General features: G+C 48.0%; 2 protein-coding genes and 1 pseudogene across 14 annotated transcripts in view; 1 reads left to right on the forward strand and 2 right to left on the reverse strand.

Annotated features, from left to right (window-relative positions):
• The window catches only part of TEX11 (testis expressed 11), a 42,140-nt gene extending 34,242 nt beyond the window's left edge, over nt 1–7,898 (reverse strand). For 10 of the 13 annotated variants that reach the window (XR_012044696.1, XR_012044697.1, XR_012044698.1 and 7 more), the window contains exons 1-8: nt 7,825–7,898; nt 7,477–7,685; nt 5,254–5,338; nt 4,009–4,088; nt 3,451–3,531; nt 3,250–3,369; nt 2,410–2,436; nt 1,643–1,723 (exon numbers count right to left, since the gene is read on the reverse strand). Coding sequence is in view for 10 of the 13 variants with exons in the window: in XM_072876583.1 (XP_072732684.1) it covers nt 1,643–1,723; nt 2,410–2,436; nt 3,250–3,369; nt 3,451–3,531; nt 4,009–4,088; nt 5,254–5,338; nt 7,477–7,685; nt 7,825–7,855 (714 nt within the window). In the remaining 3 variants the exon portion in view is untranslated. Of the gene's footprint in view, nt 1–1,642; nt 1,724–2,409; nt 2,437–3,249; nt 3,370–3,450; nt 3,532–4,008; nt 4,089–4,599; nt 4,697–5,253; nt 5,339–7,476; nt 7,686–7,824 lie in introns of those variants that run through there. The other 3 variants (XM_072876578.1, XM_072876576.1, XM_072876582.1) reach the window with 2 other exon arrangements.
• A 177-nt stretch (nt 7,899–8,075) lies between these two features.
• LOC140658334 (nuclear cap-binding protein subunit 2) lies at nt 8,076–11,582 on the forward strand. Its single transcript, XM_072876592.1, has 4 exons — nt 8,076–8,268; nt 8,521–8,702; nt 9,530–9,668; nt 10,349–11,582. Exons 1-4 carry the CDS (start codon nt 8,182–8,184, stop codon nt 10,445–10,447), a joined length of 507 nt encoding a protein of 168 aa, XP_072732693.1. The 5' UTR covers nt 8,076–8,181; the 3' UTR covers nt 10,448–11,582.
• Nucleotides 11,583–15,168: 3,586 nt separating this feature from the next.
• Nucleotides 15,169–18,167, reverse strand: LOC140658685 (serine protease 23-like; annotated as a pseudogene).
• Nucleotides 18,168–19,224: the final 1,057 nt, after the last annotated feature.

Consider the following 19,224-nt stretch of genomic DNA (forward strand, 5'->3'; position numbering starts at 1 on the left):
TTTTTCATAAGTTCATTTCTGAACGTTTTCTTTCCAGCACAGAAAGTTTACTGTATTGAGAGAGTTTCATGCAAAGTGTTTAGCATAACACTGTAGGCATACTGTGGCATACCCCAGTCATTTACTTGCATGCTTGGAAAAGAAGTATTTCAAAGGATAATCAAAATACTGTTTCAGTGAATGACTGTGTTCCAGGCATCAAGCGTAACACTAAATATCCCACTAACCTGGCACCTCTCTGAACAACAAGTGTTTGGAACAATTCTGGCATTTCACCCTGTAGGGCAAGAGTTCCCAGTTATGGTTCATAGACCACTGATGATTCACAAGCCACAAATCCTCTCCAGCTCATCTGTGGTACCATACGTTACCATAATGCAACAATGTCCTTGTGATACTCTGCAAGTGCTGTCTGGTACAATGGGAACCTGGAAGAGTTAAGGACTGACAGCTACCTAGTGGTCCAAAAGTTTTGAAGTCACTCAGCAATCACTAGCTCTTTCCTTTTTTCTCATTGTTTAAATACTACTCTTTAAACCAGAACTAAATTGTATCTCTCATGATCAGAAACCTTTTCCTTGTCTGCATCAGTGCTCCTGGTTTGTGAAGAGCATCCATCATGAGAAGTTTAATATTATTTAATGGAGGAGTTTAAGCAGAAAGTATGAAATTAATTTAAAATTAAATGAGGAACAGTAATGCAAAGATCCCACTGAGCATTTTCAACAATTCCCAGTGAGAAGCTCTGCTCTTATGATTCAAATCAAAGCTAAACCCCTGCAACTGACTTAGTCACTCAGATGCACTGAACAAGTCCTGCAGATCACAAAAACCAATTTAAAATTGTTTTTTTCGTATTTCTCGTATTTCCCTTTCAGAATTCACATCTACTCCTTTGAATTTTATTACCTGTACCACTGACACAGAAACAAAATGTTTCCTAAATATTGGGAAAACATTAAAGTAAGCAAATGAAAATAAATGTGGGGAAGTTTATTCTGATATAAACAGATTAGACTTTTATCTTTGCAAGCAAAGAACTAGTCTGCATATGCTAGAGTTTGTTTTCCTTGGACATTGTTCTGTGACACAAGAACTACAAAAAACACAGTTTAGTGCAATGGGAAGCCTCCATTCATAGCTCTACAGCTTCATGAAGATGAAGATAAGTACTGAGGGTAGTGATAGACTCGCATATCAAAAACTTAGTAACTCAGCTCTTCTCTTGTCCAATCTGCCACAGGACAAAAGTTCACATGGGTACAAGTGAAGAAGCGATATAAAAGATCAAGATGTAAAATGCAGCTGGTTCTGTAGAAGAGTAGATGGCATATTCAATTTAGAAATCTTTCTGCCTTGCTTGCTGATTTGTATTCTCTCATTCTTTAGAAAGAGTTTATCATTCTATTTCAAATTATAAACTATGATAAATAAGAAAAAAAATGAACTTTGAAGAAAAAACTTCCTGTTTACATGTAAAATATTTAGTAAGAAAGTCTCAAAGAAGCAAGCAACCACAGAAGAGACACACAGTTGAGAGTACTTTTCAAAATGTTATATGGCATATGTCACTCTCTAACATAAAGAGAGGAAAGCAGATTTTCAAAGCTTGGCGTAATAAAGAAGGGATGATTTCACTTACCTCTTTTGGCAATTTCATCAACATATCTTTGCAGCGCTGCATGCACATCACCGCTTTTTGAAAATCCCCTTGAGCAACTGCCTAAGAAAGCAGTAGAGCATGCCAACAAACTGTTAGTGAGCAATTTGTCTTTAAAATTCATTAAAAGACTGATTCTCTAAAATAGGACTTGGGTTTTTCACATTCAGTAAAGCTAGGTTTGGGATTAGATATCTGTCCTTACAGTGCTACAGTAATGCTGTGTATTTCTATATATTGCCAGATGATAAAAGACATCCAGAAAAACACTGCAGTCCTTAGGTAGTGTGAAAAGGCCAGATGCATGGGACAAGTTCATTCAGATGTTAAGACAATACAACAGTTCAGCAAATCTTAAACCACCTCTTCAATAATTTAAGGTCCTCTTTTGTCTCCATGATCAAATTAAAAATTTTGGCTGCTGCTTTGGCCTGTTTAGGGAAACTCCTGAGAATTTTGGAGATAGTATGCCCCTTCTAGATACTGAGGTCAGTGGTGTTATCAACAAATGCAGGCAACATTTTCTCATATTTACACTCATATGTCTGTAATACTCTATAGCATTGATAAAGTACTCAGAAACCAGTCAGGCACGACAATGCCTCACAAACTTAGAATTTCTAAATTACACATTTTGAATTATTGTAATTTGTGTTGTTGATCCCCCAGAAAACCTTTAGCACTTTTTCAGACTTCTCTCATATTGCACTAGGCTTTTTTTTTTTAATAATTATCACCATGATTCTTACCTCATTGTGTGATGCCAGAGGTTGAGACTTTAAAGAAAATATCATATGTCATGGAACTCGCTATTTCCAGATCTTGTAATTTTATACTGATTCTCCCACTGTTTAAAGCCTTTATACGTGGAAAGCAGCATGTATGAGGTCATGGAAGAGAGGGTATCCATGTATAGAAAGATCTCTGTCTGATGGCATATAATATTAATAGCTTTGATGATGTTCATGAGTTTGCAGAGTCATGAAAGTTGTAAGTCACAGAAGACTTTGCACATGCGGCTTATAGTATCTACTTGTTAGATATGAACCTTCGCTATCTGCAGCCATGATGAATACTACCTTCATGTATTTTCAGTCAGCCTAGCTGCAAATGTAGCTAGCTACATTTGCTGCACAGTATGATGAGCATTCCAAAGTGACTAGTCTTGCTGTGTGCATGTTACAGGAATGTAGTTTGGGGGACCCAGGCCCTACACCAGTCCTATCCCCCTTCTCCAGTCAAGCACAGGACACCTTTGGAAATGACACATTAATGATTCAGAAAGGCAGTTGTTTGTTTTAAACACAGCAATGCTAGACAAATCATACAGCAACGAGTCTGAACTAGAAGATATAAACACCACAGCAGAAATTACTGCGATAAATTAGGCAAATTAAAAATCATTAAATGATTGCAACACCGAATGCAAACACAAGAGCTGCTATCTTACATCTAAGTGAAGGAAATGTATCCCTCAGCAAGTCTTCAATGCCAAGCATTCATACATCTAATAACTGGGTCAGAGTTTCCCTCTATGACTAGGGAGTCACCCCTAGTCACTTATAAGGAAAACTGGGAAGAACACATACTGATTCAGCCTGATAAGAGAGTACTTTGAAGAGGTTCTTCTCCACATCAGCTTTGTGCACGTGAATATCTGCTTCACCATCGCTCCCCTTAAGTAACTTCGCATACAGTTTTTCTATACTCTGGAAAAAAAGCGTAGGTATCACCCATGGAACTTAGAAATAGGTGTGTTTATAAGAAATTAAAACTGGAAAAGAACTTACACTCATGGCAATCTCTAGAAATCGATCAGCAAGATCAGCTTTTCCAATATCTATCCATCCTTTCCCAGTTTTCATAGACATCTGAAGGAGAAAATGGTAAGTGCTTTGTGAAAATACAGTCACTTTCAAGAAAGGCAATGTTAGGTCTCATCTCATTGATGCACATACCTAACGTAGGAGAGGGGTATTTCAGTTCTTCAATTTTTGACAAGTGCCTCTCACGTCTGAATTAAGTCCTGAACGCTTAAATGCAGCATAAGGCTTATGGTGCCCTACTAGACAATATTATAAGATACTGAAATAAATGAATATGCTGCTCATATAACATTTTACCATATGACAAAGATGTGATGCTAACCACACTGTCCAGAAGTTCCTAACTGCACTGGCTCAGCAAGGTATCCCTGTGATAATACAGGTCCCCTTCAGCATGTATATTCCCCAGAACTACAGGTATGTTTCACTCCCTTTCCAAAGCAACCGTAACAGGGTTCGAAGGTGATCAACCCTCCCTTGGTGATCAACTGTACTTCATTGCTCACCCACCATTAGCCTTACCAAAATCTGTCTTCGAATGGTTCCCTCCGGAGGATCACTGCCTTCACAAAGGCACACCAGTCTGCAAGCAACAAACCGTACTGCAAGAAAACAGTGCAGACATAAGTTGTTTTTTTTCTTGAAAGTCAGGCCCTGCTATATCTGAAAGACTGCTTGCCACTTTAAATTACAAGAGAGAAAAATTTGAAAGCTTCAGGAGTCAAAGCAGTCTGAGTTTTAGCCAAGCTGCTTAAAACTGCTTTTTATGTAGTAAGAAAAAAAAAATATTCTCATCAAAATACCTATTAAACACTTTAGAGAGAGATTAAGTTTAAAACATGGTATTCAAAGACTTAATTACATTATAGGTGCTTACAGTAACATGTCTTGCAAGCTTCAAAATAGCCTTCAGCAAAATAGGGAAATGAAGTTTAATAATCTTTACATTTTCAAAGTAAAAAGCAAAAATATTTTCAGGCCTTCCTTATACATCAGGGATGGAAAAGACACCACTTAATGTATTTAAAATAGCCTCTCCCTGGCCCTTCAGCTGTGATATAAGATCTGAGAACATTACATTCTACAATTACTACTTATTTTGTGTAAACTTACCCTTTTCCCTTTACCTGATATAATTTATGTGATGCAGATTATACATAATTTTGACTATAATCCCTCAAGACAAAAATGTAGGCCAGATATTGCAATCCTGCAGAACCACATAAAGAAAAGGTTGAGGGAAAAGACCAAAAGCTCACTTCTGCTTTCCCCCAGCCCAGCTTCTAGCTCCAAGCAAACCCACCAGCCATGTAGCTGGCTAAAGCAGGGAAGTAAAAAGAGGACTTGGAGTTTTTCTGTATGTAAACATTGATGAGATTGTTTCTTTAATGTAACTTCATATAAACTGACCAACAGTCTAAAATTTACATCTATGTTATTTCCACACATTTTTAGATTAAAACCATAGCATTAGAAGGCAAATTACAGCTTCCTTTGGTCACATCACCTCTTTACTGATGCTCCGGCATGGAAAGGGAGAGTGATAAGAACACCTACACTGATTCTGTGTGACAACATCACTATTACACCAGGATGCTCCTTCCTGAACTGTTTACACAAGCCCAGCTGTATATTTTCCTCTGTCTACACTCTATCTGCAAAGACCCAAACAAATCTACAGCACTACAGATATGCCTGTCAGCAGTTTTTCCTTTTCATGCTACAGCACACAAAACACATTTAGGAAGGTATAGAACACGTACGTACATTTAGCTCTTTGCTCATCATTGACAACAGAACCCGCGTGTTTGGTCACAGCCCAGTTCCACAGGCTTATTGCACCCTCTTCAACCTGGGTAGGAGAATTCCATTAGATTCAATTTTGTCCTGGATTTGGGTCACACTGAAATTTACTACTGGAAAAGGAACCATCTTTCATGTGTATCACAGTAATGACCTGCCCACATGTTTGTGCAACTTCCTTTTATGCTGGATTAAAGGTGTGTTTTCCATGAAACTGTTACATGATCCCACAGGGTGATTTGGGATAGTGACCTGAAAACAGTCACTGAATGGACCACATAGCATTTCTTCAGCTAAAAGGATGGATCATTCTTTTCTATAGATCCATCATTTCAGAAGAATTATAAGCAGCTGGCAGGAAGCACATACTCTTTTCATAAATATATTTCATAACATATATTCAGTCTTAAGACATTCAGTCATAAGACATTCAGTCTTATAGAAGACTATTTCACATCTAAAAACATGAGAGCACTTCTAAGAAGCAAGGTAAGAAAGAACATGACTGTGTAAATCCAAGGCTGACAAGACCTGAAAACAAAAAGAACCGATTAATCATATGACCAATAGTGCACATCATCCAACAGTGCCTTCAGCTCCAATTTGAAGTTATGCATAATAGCAAATTCTGTAAGTGAAGTGGTGGACTTCAGAAACATTCAAATATGTTCCTAAACAAATCCCATTAATCTGTCATATTACTGAAATGTCTGAACCTATGTTTCTATCAAGTCCTTTTCCAAACTTACCAAAACATGACCTCACTTACCCTATCCATCTGGGATGAAGTTTTCTCACAAACACTCATAGATACAAAATTTGTGCAATAGCACATCACCATGTCCAAAATACAACTGATTCATTGGCAGCTTTCAGAATACATTATGTACATTTTAAACAGATGTTGAAAAATTTGAAGGGATTGGAAAAGAGCTCTAAGAATTGTATCAGGTTTGAAAACATACCTATAGCAAGGCTTCACCTCTTTTGCCTATCAAAAAGAAAACTAAGTAGTTTAATTATTTTAAATACCTACATTGGGAAACTTCTGATATTAGCAAACAAAGAACAAAGGCTACTGACTATGTACTCTTGTTAAAAAGATGATGCGGTCCTACATAAAGGCAATAAGCTCCATTAACAACCCACCTTGAAGGGCTGCACCTTCCATCACCACAAATCCTAGTTTCCATGGCAGATCTTGCCTACAAATATGCTCTTGCCTAACCAGGAGACATTTTATGGCCCCTTTTATTGAAGAGATCAGATTATAAATTAATGATTTCTCCTTTCTTTAAAAATAATTTAGCCCAACTGATTCAGGAAGAGCTGAAGGATACCAGTTTTATGCTCCTGTATTTCTTTACAGACTGCACTAAGCGTACTTTCTGTTGTGATACTTGCTGACGTGTCTTGCTCCTTGTCACAAATTTAGGACTTTCAAAATCAGTCTTCCTTAGATGATAATCGCTATGAGTTAAATCTCCCTTTAAAATATAATTTTGAAGGAAAAGGTTGGACAGTATCTCAGCTGGTCTTGTTTTTATTCCAGATTCATGTATTAGTCATCAGACTTCTTTTTGAAAAAGGCCTTTTAAAGTAGACATTTAGTACTTTATAAGTACTCCTCTAGAAGAAATACACAGGAAAAAAAATTTAAAAACATTATAAACAACAACATAATTCACTTTTATAATGTATGAAGATGAGTACTTCCTACTCCAATATTATGTACTGGCTTTACCAGGCAGTTAAAATGACATGCTTGCTTGTTTTCAAGTATCTGCTATCATTATCAGAATCCACATATGGGATGAGAAGGACCTCTCCTCTGACCCAGTACCAAACTCTTAATGCATTAGTGCTCTATGCTTGCATTTTTACTTGAAATTACAATTAGATACTACTAGAAAATTGAAATAATAAAAACATTAACAACACTAAGATACCAGTAACTTTTCCACTATGATGCACACTTTTATATTTAGGATCAACATTTTGCATTGACTTTTAAAATGTAACATTTTCCACTTTATTTTGGACTTTCACGCTATTGTGTTAAAAGAGGAAAAAATAAACTGTTCTGTTTACATTCCAACAGCGCTAGAGTTGAACGTTTAGCTTCACCGCAGAAGAGGGGAAGCAGGAGCACTTGCTCACAGAGCTGCAGGAACCGCAGCCACCCACCTGGGCGAGCGCTGCTCTGTGGTGTGAAGCACGTGGAACGCCCATTTCTTCAGGCGTACTGGAGAGGGGCATCGGGCCGGGAAGCCGGAGCTCTACCTCAGCCGCGCTCCCACCCTCCTCAGAGATGCTCCCCGCCGCCTGGAAAAGCTCCTCAGTGAGGGCGGCGATGCGGGACGGGGCCTCCTCCCTCAGCAGCTCCCGCACCAGCCCTGTAAGACAGGACGAAAGGGGAGCGCGAGGCACAGCCCAACAACAGGCAGCGGCTCTCAGGCGCTTGACGGGACGGGACGGGACGGGACGGGACGGGACGGGACGGGACGGGACCCCTCGCCCCGCGGCAGGCGGTACCTTCCACCGCTGCCAGCCGCTCTCCCGCCATGGCCAGAGCCACCCCACAACACCACCCCCGCACTGTGAGGAGACCGCAGGGGAGGTAAAAGCCCCGCATGCGCACTGCCCGCCAGCGCCTGCACCGTCGCGGAGCATGCCGGGCCCTGCGCCACGGCCGCGCCGAACCCAGCACTCCCGGTGGCTCCGCACGTCAATTGGCTGTCCCGCGCTACCGCCCCGCCTCCCCGCCCCGAGCGACAGGCGCTGGGGCCAATCGGACGGCGCGGCGGACCGGCTCCTCCGCTTGCCGTCCGGTGGGCGCCGCGGCGGTTCTGGAAGGATCCCGGGAGCAGGGCCCCGCCGGGCGCAGGCGAAATGTCGGGGCTGCTCCACACCACGCTGAGCGGGCTCAACAGCGACTCCTACTGCGAGATCAGCCAGTACCGCGACCAGCACTTCCGGGTGCGCCCGGCGGCCGGGCCTGAGGGGCGGGGGGCGGTGGCGGGGCCCGAGGCAGCGGGGCCCGGCCGGGGGGGGAGGGGCGTGGAGCAGCGCCCGAGGGGGAGGGCTGTTGCCGGGGCAGGGCCGTGCGGGGAGCCGGTGAGTGGGACGGCACCGCATCTCCGGGGCGGCGGGAGGTACCCGCCGAGGCCTGGCGCCGGGAGCGGGGCGGCAGGCGTGCTCACCCCGCTGCGTGCTCCTCTCTGCCCTCAGGGTAGCAGACAGCTGCAGGAGAAATCCCTGAAAATTTCCTCTACGCTGTATGTTGGCAACCTGTCCTTCTACACCACCGAGGAGCAGATCCAGGAGCTCTTCTCCAAGTGCGGAGACGTCAAGAGGATTGTCATGGGGCTGGACAAGATCAAGAAAACCCCCTGTGGCTTCTGCTTTGTTGAGTATCCTTTCTGGTTCTCTGGTACTGTCAGCCGTGTGTGGTTGCCACTTTTAGTTCCTCTCTGCACAGCAAGCTTAGCTGTACTGCTGTGGAAAACCTGAAAAGGAGTGATAAGTGCTTTCTACCAGGCGCTTTCCTTCCCACCTTGCTACTTCCCCACCACCACCTTAATTGAGAGACAGACTGTATAGCAGTGCCATAGGTGAAAAGTGCTACCGATGCTATACTTTCTGGAGGTGGCAGAGAGCTCCTTTAGTTTGTTAATTTCTTTAATGATTTTAGGACCAAATGAGAACTGTTACAGTCATCAGTCTGAGCTCTTGCGTGGCCAGAGCACATGTTCACTTTCTCACCTTAACTTTACACTTGAATGAAGAAGCAGAATAAGCCATGGCAGTATTCCCAAGCACAGGGTACGTGCTTGTACAAGTTGTACCATGAACTGTCTCTGCAAAGCTTTCCTGTGAGGCTTGCCCCTCTTGTTCAAATTCAGTCAAGTTTCATGTAGTATAAAAAGGCATATTACAGATTTCTTGCCCTTAGCAAGCCTTTAACATGTTTGTTTCATCTTCTTGTGAAATAAGTGATCCAAAGCTACTTCTTGTCTGTGCAGGTACTAACATTAAAGTTCAGAATCCTTTCTGAGTGGGAGCTGTTTTTAGCTTGGATTTATAGGAGCGCAGTTTTTGATCCCATAGAGAAGAGCAGGAAGAGTAGAAAAGGCTGGAAGGCAGGGATTTTCTGCTTCTCAAATACAATATCTCTCTTTTTTATTTTCCCTGTACCCAACAAAATAGCACGCTTAGTTCTCCTTATAGTATGCTTCAGATACTACACAAGAGCAGACGCTGAACATGCAATGCGTTTTATCAATGGCACACGACTAGATGACCGCATCATTCGAACTGACTGGGATGCAGGGTTTAAGGAGGGGCGACAGTATGGAAGAGGAAAGACTGGAGGACAGGTAAAGGCAATACCAGTTCATACCTTGAATTTGATCCCCCTAAGACAGTGTACTGCTTTGCTAGTTTTGTCTCATGCAGAACAATGTGTGGACTGTAAAGACCTGATAATGAACTTTAGCCACTTCCAGGTTGTTTTGGTTACTGATGTCTGGTGTTAAAAGCTAGAAATAGAACTTAAGGCCATTTCTGTCTAGGACTCCAAACTTCCTGCAATGCAAGCAGAATGTTCCCTAATCCAAGCTAGTACTCTTAAAATGATGCAGAATTTGAATGGAGGGGGACAGCATAGCTGCTAGGCCAATCTCATAACGCAGCAGTTTGCCCCAGTGCAAAGGTGAGGTTCCTTTGCAGATTTCCAGGGTGAAGGGGAGAAAATATTCTGGAGGCCAAGCCTGGCAATTCAGAAAGCTGGACTGCAAAGCTATATGAAAATATTTTGAGGTCGTCTTTGCTTCTTGTCTAAAAAGACCTCAGCCATCAGATCTATCCTCATTTGTCATTTTCACCACCATTACCACCTTTTTGGTGGATTATTTGAAGAGATTTCAAATGAGTCAGAGTGCTTCTAACCTGAACTTCAGTTCCCCACCAACTGAGCAAGGAGGGGATGATGATTCTGAAGTCTAGCAGGAGACAGGCAGTACAGGGTACTAATATCTGTGTTACTACTGTGCCCCAGGTGCGAGATGAGTACCGGACAGACTACGATGTGGGAAGAGGTGGCTTTGGCAAGATCATTCAGATGCAGAAGGCAAATCATCAGCCTGCAATCTATTAATTGCCTCGTGGGTCCTAGCTCGTAGAGGGCTCTGTCCTTCCAGAGCTAGCCCTGTTCTCACATTTTGGATTGGGGTAGGGAGTGAGATCCAAGTTCCAGCAAAAGGTGACCCTCCTTAGACTGTGGATATACATGTATTCATTCCCCCTTCCTTCTGGGCTAGAGAGGATGTTCTGTGCTGATACAGGGCAACAAGGGGGAAAAAAAAATGGACAGCTCTGCAGGATTCTGGGTAAGAAGTGCAGCATGTCACACACACCTTGTGCTATGGCATACTCTTCATGTTGCAGCTAAGCAGGTGGCTTCCTCCAAGCTGTGACTGCAGACGTGGTTGCTCTCAAATGGAACTTCTTAAAAGCTTACTACCATCGAAGCCGTCTGGGTGCCTGCGCACCTTGTGGGCATGCACGAGAGATTCAGGTTTCTAATTTACAACCTCATCTGCTTACAAAGCAGTATTGCTGTTTGGATGAGAGAAGTGGAACAAGGTCTTATCATCCACTTGGAGGTGCTTGACTGCACATCTAGCCCTTGGGTTGGTCAGGGCCTACAGAGCATTTCTCTTTACGATGACCCCAGTGCTGCCTGGCTTTTCAGATCCTCACTGTTTGGCGTGATTTTGTTAAAAGTTTCTTTTAATTTTTTAAATAAACAGTTGTACTGGGTCTGGCTGAGATGGAGTTAATTTTCCCCCTAGCAGCCCTCATCACGCTGTGCTTTATATTGGTAGCTAGAAGGGTGTTGATAACACACCAGTGTTTTGGCTACTGCTGAGCAGTGCTCCCACAGCATCAAGGCTGTCTCTCCAGCATTTCCCCCCCTTGCCCAGTAGGATGGGGATGGGCAAGATCTTGTGAGGGGACATAGCCAGGACAGCTGACCCAAACTGACCAAAGGGAGATTCCGTACTATATGATGTCTGCTCAGCAATAAAAGCTAAGAGAAAGAGGTGGGGGGGGGCATTCGTTATTATGACATTTGTCTTCTGGAGCAACCGCTACACCTACTGAAGCCCTACTTCCTGGGAAGTGGCTGGACATTGCCTGTTGATGGGAAGTAGAGAATAAATTCTTTATTTTCCTTTGCTTCCGCATGTGGCCTTTGCTTTTGCTTTATTAAACTGCCTTTATCTTGACTCACGAGTTCTTTTCCATCTTATTTTCTCCCCTCCATCCTGCTGAGGAGGGGAGTGATAGAGCAGCTTGGTGGACACCTGGCGTCCAGCCAGGGTCAACCCATTACAGTCCTTTTTGGTGCCCAACATGGGGCCCTAGACAATGGCAATTTTGTATTAAGCGTGCTATAGCTATAGTAGTTATTAAGTAGCAAGCTTCTGTGTGGGTCACGGAGTTTGTTGGCTTGCACTGCTTACTCTTTATTTTGCTGAGCTTGTGAACATGTTAGTACAAACAATGGCTATGTGCTTTGCCCTGGCGTTGATGGCCTTGCTGTGCTGGGGGAGCTATCTTGTGGAGAGGATGAGAGAATACATCTCCCTCTTCCTACTCGGGATTGATGTGGGTGGGTTTATTATGCAGGCTCCCAAGGTCCTTGCTCACCATACAGGAGCTGTTTAGTACTACTAATTAACACTGTTGGCATATTACGGGGTTTGTGGAATCTGGTGTCGTCCTGCTGTAAGAGAAGACAACTTTTGGGTGAGGCAATACTGCAATGATGTGCCCTGAAGCAGCCAGTCCCTGGGTGGCAGGGTGTGTGGAAGGATTTGGGCAGGAGCCTAGGGCAGTTATCACCTCCCATAGCCTGGGACTTTACACCTGAACAGGCAAGTAACCCTGGCAAACTGACACCCCACCTGATAGAAGATACCTTGACTGAGACCGGGGTGCAAACTGCATCTGAGGACATGATAGTAGAGATAGGGGCCCAAAGAACAACAACTAGAATTGCCCCAGTAGTGAAAAAGAAACAGTGGACAAGGTCAACAGGTCCATATCATCGATTAGTAAGGGAGCAGGAAGAAGAGGAAGGGTTTGATCAAGAAGCTGGTCCTTCAGCAAAGAAATTGGAGGAAGGAGTGAGAGAATTCAGACAAGAAGTGGAAACTACTCACTCTCTGACCTCATCAGAACTTCGAGACGTGCAGAAAGATTACAGCCGCCAGCCAGGTGAGTGGATTGCTGCCTGGCTGCTCCAATGCTGGGATAACGGGGCCAACAGTCAGCAATTGGAAGGTAAGGAAGCCCAACAGGTGGGATCCCTTGCTAGGAATCAGGGAATTGAGAGAGGAATTGGAAAAGAGGCAGCAATCTGCAGTCTCTGGAGAGGGCTCCTCTCAAGTGTGAGGGCAAGATATCCATTCAAGGCCGATCTTGTGAACTCCCCAGGAAAGTGGACTACTGCAGATGAAGGCACCCAGTACCTGAGAGAATTAGCGGTGCTGGAACTGATCCACCGTGATCTAGACAATGATGAGGTCTCCAAAGATTCAGAGGAAGTCCTGTGCCATGTGGAGGAAGGGGATTCAAAGTGCCCCAGCATCATATTCTAACAGCTTGGCAGCAAGGTATTGCCCAGATAGAGATACACCAGCTGTGGAGAGAGTGTCTCCTTGGCTCCAAAACTTTGAAGAAAATCTCTGTCCCTCCTCATCCCTATGGGCCAGCAGCTTGGCTGTCAGGGGCGCCCCAAGAAGTCAGTCCTCTCCTGCCCCAGTCAGAGGGAAAGGGAGCCCCAGGCGCATGCTGCGTGGCACACTCTGGTCCCTCCTGCATGACCAGGGGGAGGACAATAGGGAGTGGGATGGTGAACCCACCTTTAAGCTGGAAGCCTGTGTATGCAAACCAAGAGGGAAGACAGCTGTTAAGAAGGGGCCACCCAAGAAGGCTGTCAGCTTAGTTGCTGTAGAGACACAAGAAGGCAATCAGTGATCTCCCAGTCATAGAAGGACTGAGATCACGTCCCTTGATCCTGGTGAGGGGACTTCTGGTCTGGTACTGAAAGGATCAGACAGTGAATACTCTGACCAGGAACAGGAATAGAAGGTCCCTGCCTTTGGCCAGGAGGAGGAAAGGGATGACTGGGTATACTGGACTGTGTCAATTCAATGGCCTGGCACGTCAGACCCACAGAAGTATAAGGCTTTGGTAGACACTGTGTCTGGTGCATGGTGTATGCTGGTGCCATCAGGGTATAGGGGCACAGAATCCATCTGGATCTCTGGAGTGACAGGGGGATGCCAAGAATTGTCCCTATTGGAGGCTAAGGTGAACTTAACAGGGAACAAGTGGCAAAAGCACCCCATTGTGACCAGCCCAGAGGCCTCTTTTATCCTTGGCATAGACTATCTCAGGAGAGGGTACTTCAAGGACCCAAAAGGGTACCGATGGACTTTTGGTGTAGCCACTGTGAACACAGAGAAGATCAAACAGCTGTCTACCCTGCCTGGCCTCTCAGAAGATCCCTTCATTGTGGGATTGCTGCGAGTTGAAGAACAGCAGGTGCCAATTGCTACCGGGATGGTGCAGGACTTGGACTCCAGTGAGTTTCTGCTGGATCCCTTGTGATCTGTAGAGACCCTCTTCACAGAATCACAGAATCGTATAGGTTGGAAAAGACCTTTAAGATTACCGAGTCCAACCGTAAACCTAACACTACCAAGACCACCACTATACCATGTCCCTAAGCACCTCATCCAAACGTCTTTTAAATACTTCCAGGGATGGCGACTCAACCACTTCACTGGGCAGCCTGTTCCAATGCTTGATAACCCTTTCAGTGAATTAAAATTTCCTAATATACGGTCTAAACCTCCCCTGGCACAACTTGAGGCCATTTCCTCTTGTCCTATCACTTGTTACTTGGGAGAAGAGACCGACCCCCACCTCTCTACAACCTCCTTTCAGGTAGCTGTAGAGAGTGATAAGGTCTCCCCTCAGTCTCCTTTTCCCCAGGCTAAACAACCCCAGTTCCCTCAGCCACTTCTCATCAGACTTGTGCTCCAGACCCTTCACCAGCTTCATTGCCCTTCTCTGGACACACTCCAGCACCTCAATGTCTCTCTTGTAGTGAGGGGCCCAAAACCGAACACAGTATTCGAGGTGCGGCCTCACCAGTGCCGAGTACAGGGGCACGATCACTTCCCTAGTCCTGCTGGCCTCGCTATTTCTGATACAAGCCAGGATGCCATTGGCTTTCTTGGCCACCTGGGCACACTGCTGGCTCATATTCAGCCAGCTGTTGACCATCACCCCCAGGTCCTTTTCTGCCAGGCAGCTTTCCAGCCACTCTTCCCCAAGCCTGTAGCGTTGCATGGGGTTGCTGTGGCCCAAGTGCAGGACCTTGCACTTGGCCTTGTTGGACCTCATACAATTGGCCCCAGCCCATCGATCCAGCCTGTCCAGGTCCCTCTGCAGAGCCTTCCTACCCTCAAGCAGATCAACACTCCCTCACAACTTGGTGTCATCTGCAAACTTACTGAGGGTGCACTCAATCCCTTCATCCAGATCATTTATAAAGATATTAAACACAACTGGCCCCAACACAGAGCCTTGGGTAACACCACTTGTGACCGGCCGCCAACTGGAGTAAACTCCATTCACCACCACTCTTTGGGCCCGGCCATCCAGCCAGTTCTTTACCCAGCGAAGAGTACACCCATCCAAGCCATGAGCAGCCACGCTCCTCAGCCACGCTCTTGCTCAGGAACACCACACTTAAAGCCATGTGCACTGCGGATGGGAAGAGGTAGGCTGCAGTTCTCATTCAGTGCAACAGCTTTTAGAGTCCCCTTTGATCCAGTAACAAATCTGAGAAAACTTTAGAGCGATCAGGCAAACAGCAACATTATAGCTGTGGTGCTCCCCAGCCACTTCCAGCCACTGGTGCCCTGAGAAGACCCTCATCACCTTCCTCTTCCATTTGTGTCCATACAGGGTCCCACACTTTGCCATACACCCCAGCGCTGGACACACCAGGCCTGGCATTGCAGTGCTGGTAGATGAGGTGGACCATCTCATCCTCCACCCCACAGAAGCGGTAGACCAGCTCGCCTGGCTGGTCACTGTCAAACCCTGAGAAAGGAATCCTCTTCCCAGCCATCTCCTCCGCTGCCAGAGCTGTCATCAGCTTCATGTGTGGGCGCCGGTGTGGCCTGCACAGCTCCAAAAAGGCATAATCATAGTCCATGCTGACTGAGTTGGGGCCCCAGATCCAGCCCATGGGCACCTGCATGTACTGCACCCAAGCCCAGCGCATCACCAGCCTCCCCATCCCCATCCTGTTGAAAGCGCCCTGCACTGGCGTCAGGAAACCCACCTTGATCTTCTTGGCCCCCTTCACGTAGTCTTTGCTGTCATGAGTGCAGCGGACAGCAGTGAGGACATGCCTCTCAGACACCAGTGTGCCCACGCAGCCCATGGAGATCTTGGTGGCAGAGAAGGGGTAGTTCATCCGGAATTGGTTCCCGCTGATGGAAAACCGCCTGTCTGTGCCATAAATCTGCTGTTTGCATTGCACACGCCGCCTCTGCCGTCTCCTCTCCGCACCACTTGCCCAGGGGCTCACTTCCACCACAGTGAGGGTGCGCGTGCCGTTGGGATACACTGTCTTACAAGAGGTATTCCTGGAAGTCCTAAAGGACCAGGGCAGCCTCCTGCTGGGTGCAGGCACAGTCGCAGCATGTTGTCAGCTCCAGGACAGGCTGTGACAAGAAGCGCCCTTTGGCTAGTTGCAGCATGGACTGAGGAACAAGAGTGGGAACCAGGTCACCCGCTGCAGCACTGGGAAGAAAGGAGAGCAAGAGAAGAGCAACCACTTGGCAGCAAGTCATCATGGCAGGCCTGCAAAGACAGAGCAAGGAGAGCATTAAGCCTGCATGATTAGAGAGCTTGCCACCTGCCACAGCTCGGGGCCGGGAGGATTATCGGATGCACGCAGCCTCGTGCCAGCTACTGGGTCGTGCATGCTTAAGCTGTTACCACAGAAAGCAGAAGGGTTGGGACCTGCCTGGAGCCGGGTGAGTAAGGAGCGATAGGAATCTCACTCGGCACTGGCTTTCATCTCCTGGAGCTCTTCTGGATGGTGAGGCCCTGCAGCACAACCCAGCACTGCTGCAGAAATATCACAGGCAGAGTTTGCTCTGTCACGTCAGTAGCCCCGTCTGCCCCGGCGTTGATTCCCCGGATGCCACGGCTCAAGTCCCACTGACAGATGCATCCCACCCAGCAGCCACCGCAGCTCCGCTCCACCAGCTGGTCACCTGTGGGGAAGAGGATCTGACGGTACCTGCTTGCTGGTCCTACAGGGAAGCAGAAGGAGCATTAACTCCTGAGGTTGAAGTATTTGGTGTCACAGAGCAGTGCGGACCAGCCAGCCTATTTTAACTCCCAAAGGGATCATTGTACCCAATTTAAAATGTAATCTGCTGCTACATCTCCACATGCCAGGGCCACCCCTGTTCTGGCAGGGGAGCAGTGCGGGGGGGCAGGCTCTGCAGTGCCAGCTCTCCCTCCAAAGGCTCAGTGGCACAGCCCTCTGTCTCCATACTGCCCCAAGCCTGCGCACCCACACGGGCTCCTCTCATCACTGTCACCATCAGCTGGTGGCTGCAGCCAGGCCTCCATGGCAATGTTGCCCCTAACTGCATGGCTTGGGCCAAACACAGCCGGAGCCAACAGCCTCCAGCTCCCCTTTAAACCCAGGGGGGACGGCAACAGGGAGACCACAAACCAAGCCTTGGCTGTAGCTCCCAGGGGGGCCTGCCTGAGTGCTGCCCCCGGCACTACAGCCAGCAAGGTAGCACTGAAACAGGAGCCAGCCTTGCCTCCCCTGCCCATGCTCCTGCCCACACTTGTGCCTTGTTTGCCTGGCACCCATGCAGCGGCAGAGGCACAGGCAGGGGAGCAGCTTCAGGCTTGTTTGGTTCCCTCCAGGGCTCTGCCAGCCGCTCTGCCAGGGCTGGAGCCACCCTGGGGAGGCCCACAGCCAGGCAGCAGGCCGGAACACAGCCTGTGCTGCGAATCTGGGTGGAAACTCCCCGGCTGACAGAGCAAACCACAGGCAGCCGTGCACAGGGCTGGGGACCAGGCCTCTCAGCAGCAAAGCCAGGCTCTGCTTTTTGCTGCATTTTCTCAAACCAGAAAATGGCCCCTTCCAGAGTGGCACAGGAGGGGAAAGCCCACCCTGCAGCCCCCAACACCTGACAGCCTTCACCCAGGAACATGCTTCCTTTCTGGCCCCTCTCTGCATAATGGAGCCCCAGGTTGCTATCAGAGCATCTCAGCAGGCCACACGCAGACTGGCACAGCAGCAGTTAAAGCAGTGGGAGCAGCGCAGGCTGCTCCCTTGTGCCAACCACATGCTGGGGCACCAGCTGGGTGTTATTCACCCACGAACTGATGCACCAAGATTTACAGTAATGCCAGCAGCACCCAGGAAAGGCAGAGGCGCTGCCCGGCGGAGGATGCAGTGCCATCCCTGGCAGCTCTGCTAGCCCGTATGGGGCAGAAGGAGGCAGTAGGCAGAGGGCGGCAGGGTCCACCCAGAGTGGGCACCCAGGGCTGGGGCGGACCCCCCAGACAGGCAGCTAAGGGCAGGGCACCTGGCACGGGGCCTGGGGGTGGACAGGGCTGCTGCGGTGCTGCTCCTGCCAGCACTGGTGCCCATGGCAGGATGGCACCAACCTACCACGCCACACCTGCATGGACTGGCGGCTGCCAGACAGCAGCTTCCCTCCCTCCCTTCCAGCACCCCACTCCATGTCCGGAGGTCTGCCGGTCCCAGTGGGTGCCCAGGATGGGACGCCGGTGCTCAGTGGGATGGCCTGGAGCCAGGCATGGACATGCCCATGGACACAAACAGACCCATGCATGGCCATGGCACAGAGACATGGGCACACACAAAGGCATGGGGGGGGCTGCAGCAGTGCCAAGCCAGGGGGTGAGAGCTGCAGCCGTATCACAGGCCCATTGCCCACCAGGCTTTGGCAACAGCACCGAATCCAGGTGCATGGGTGCCAGGGGGACTGCGGGCTCAGGGCTCAGCAGTGCCCCATGTGCTGCCTCTGGCCAGAAGATACCCACCAGGCGGGGTGGTGGGACCCAGCGTGGCACACCAGGGCACCGGCATGACCAGGAGAGCTGGAAGCACCTGTGAGGAGCCAGTGCCAGGAGTCAGCTGCGCCTGAGGGCTGGAGCCTGAGGCTCTGGCAGGGCACCCTGGCCCGGGGCAGCGGGGCCGGCAGTGCCCGGCCCAGGGCCAGAGCAGGTGCTACAGGCACAGCCCTAGGGCAGGGCTCACAGCTCCAGCTCAGGGGCCAAGCAGAGCTGATGGTGTGGGGCCCTCGCTGCTGACCATGCAGTGACCCTGCTCCACTGCCAGTAAACAGGGAGAGATGCCAAAACCACGCAAGATCCATCTGCCCTAAATTAGTTTATTTTGCAAAATAATCTGTCAGGGCTGATTTAGACCAGACCAGAATCTGGGAAATCATCTTCTCACAGGGATGCAGACCAGCTCCTCGCCACACTTCCTCTGCAGGCCATTGCTGGAGCCTCCAGGAGATATTTCCAAGGTCTTTTTACTGGAGCCGCTGTCCTGGAACCTGGTGACACACTCCCACGCAGCATAGGGCCTGCAGGGCAGGGCCACGGCAGGCTGGTGTCCTGCCTACAGGTACCAGCAGCGCGGGGTTGAGCTGACCTGGAGCACTGTTCCACAGTTCCTGGCTCACTGTGCCAGGGGACAGTGTGAGGACTCGTGGTTCCAGCCAGCAGGTTTCAGGCAGTGAGTTCACACAGCACAACCGGCTGTGGCCG

The sequence above is a fragment of the Ciconia boyciana genome, chromosome 12 (genome assembly GCF_034638445.1).
Source record: "Ciconia boyciana chromosome 12, ASM3463844v1, whole genome shotgun sequence".
NCBI classification, from domain to species: Eukaryota; Metazoa; Chordata; class Aves; order Ciconiiformes; family Ciconiidae; genus Ciconia; species Ciconia boyciana.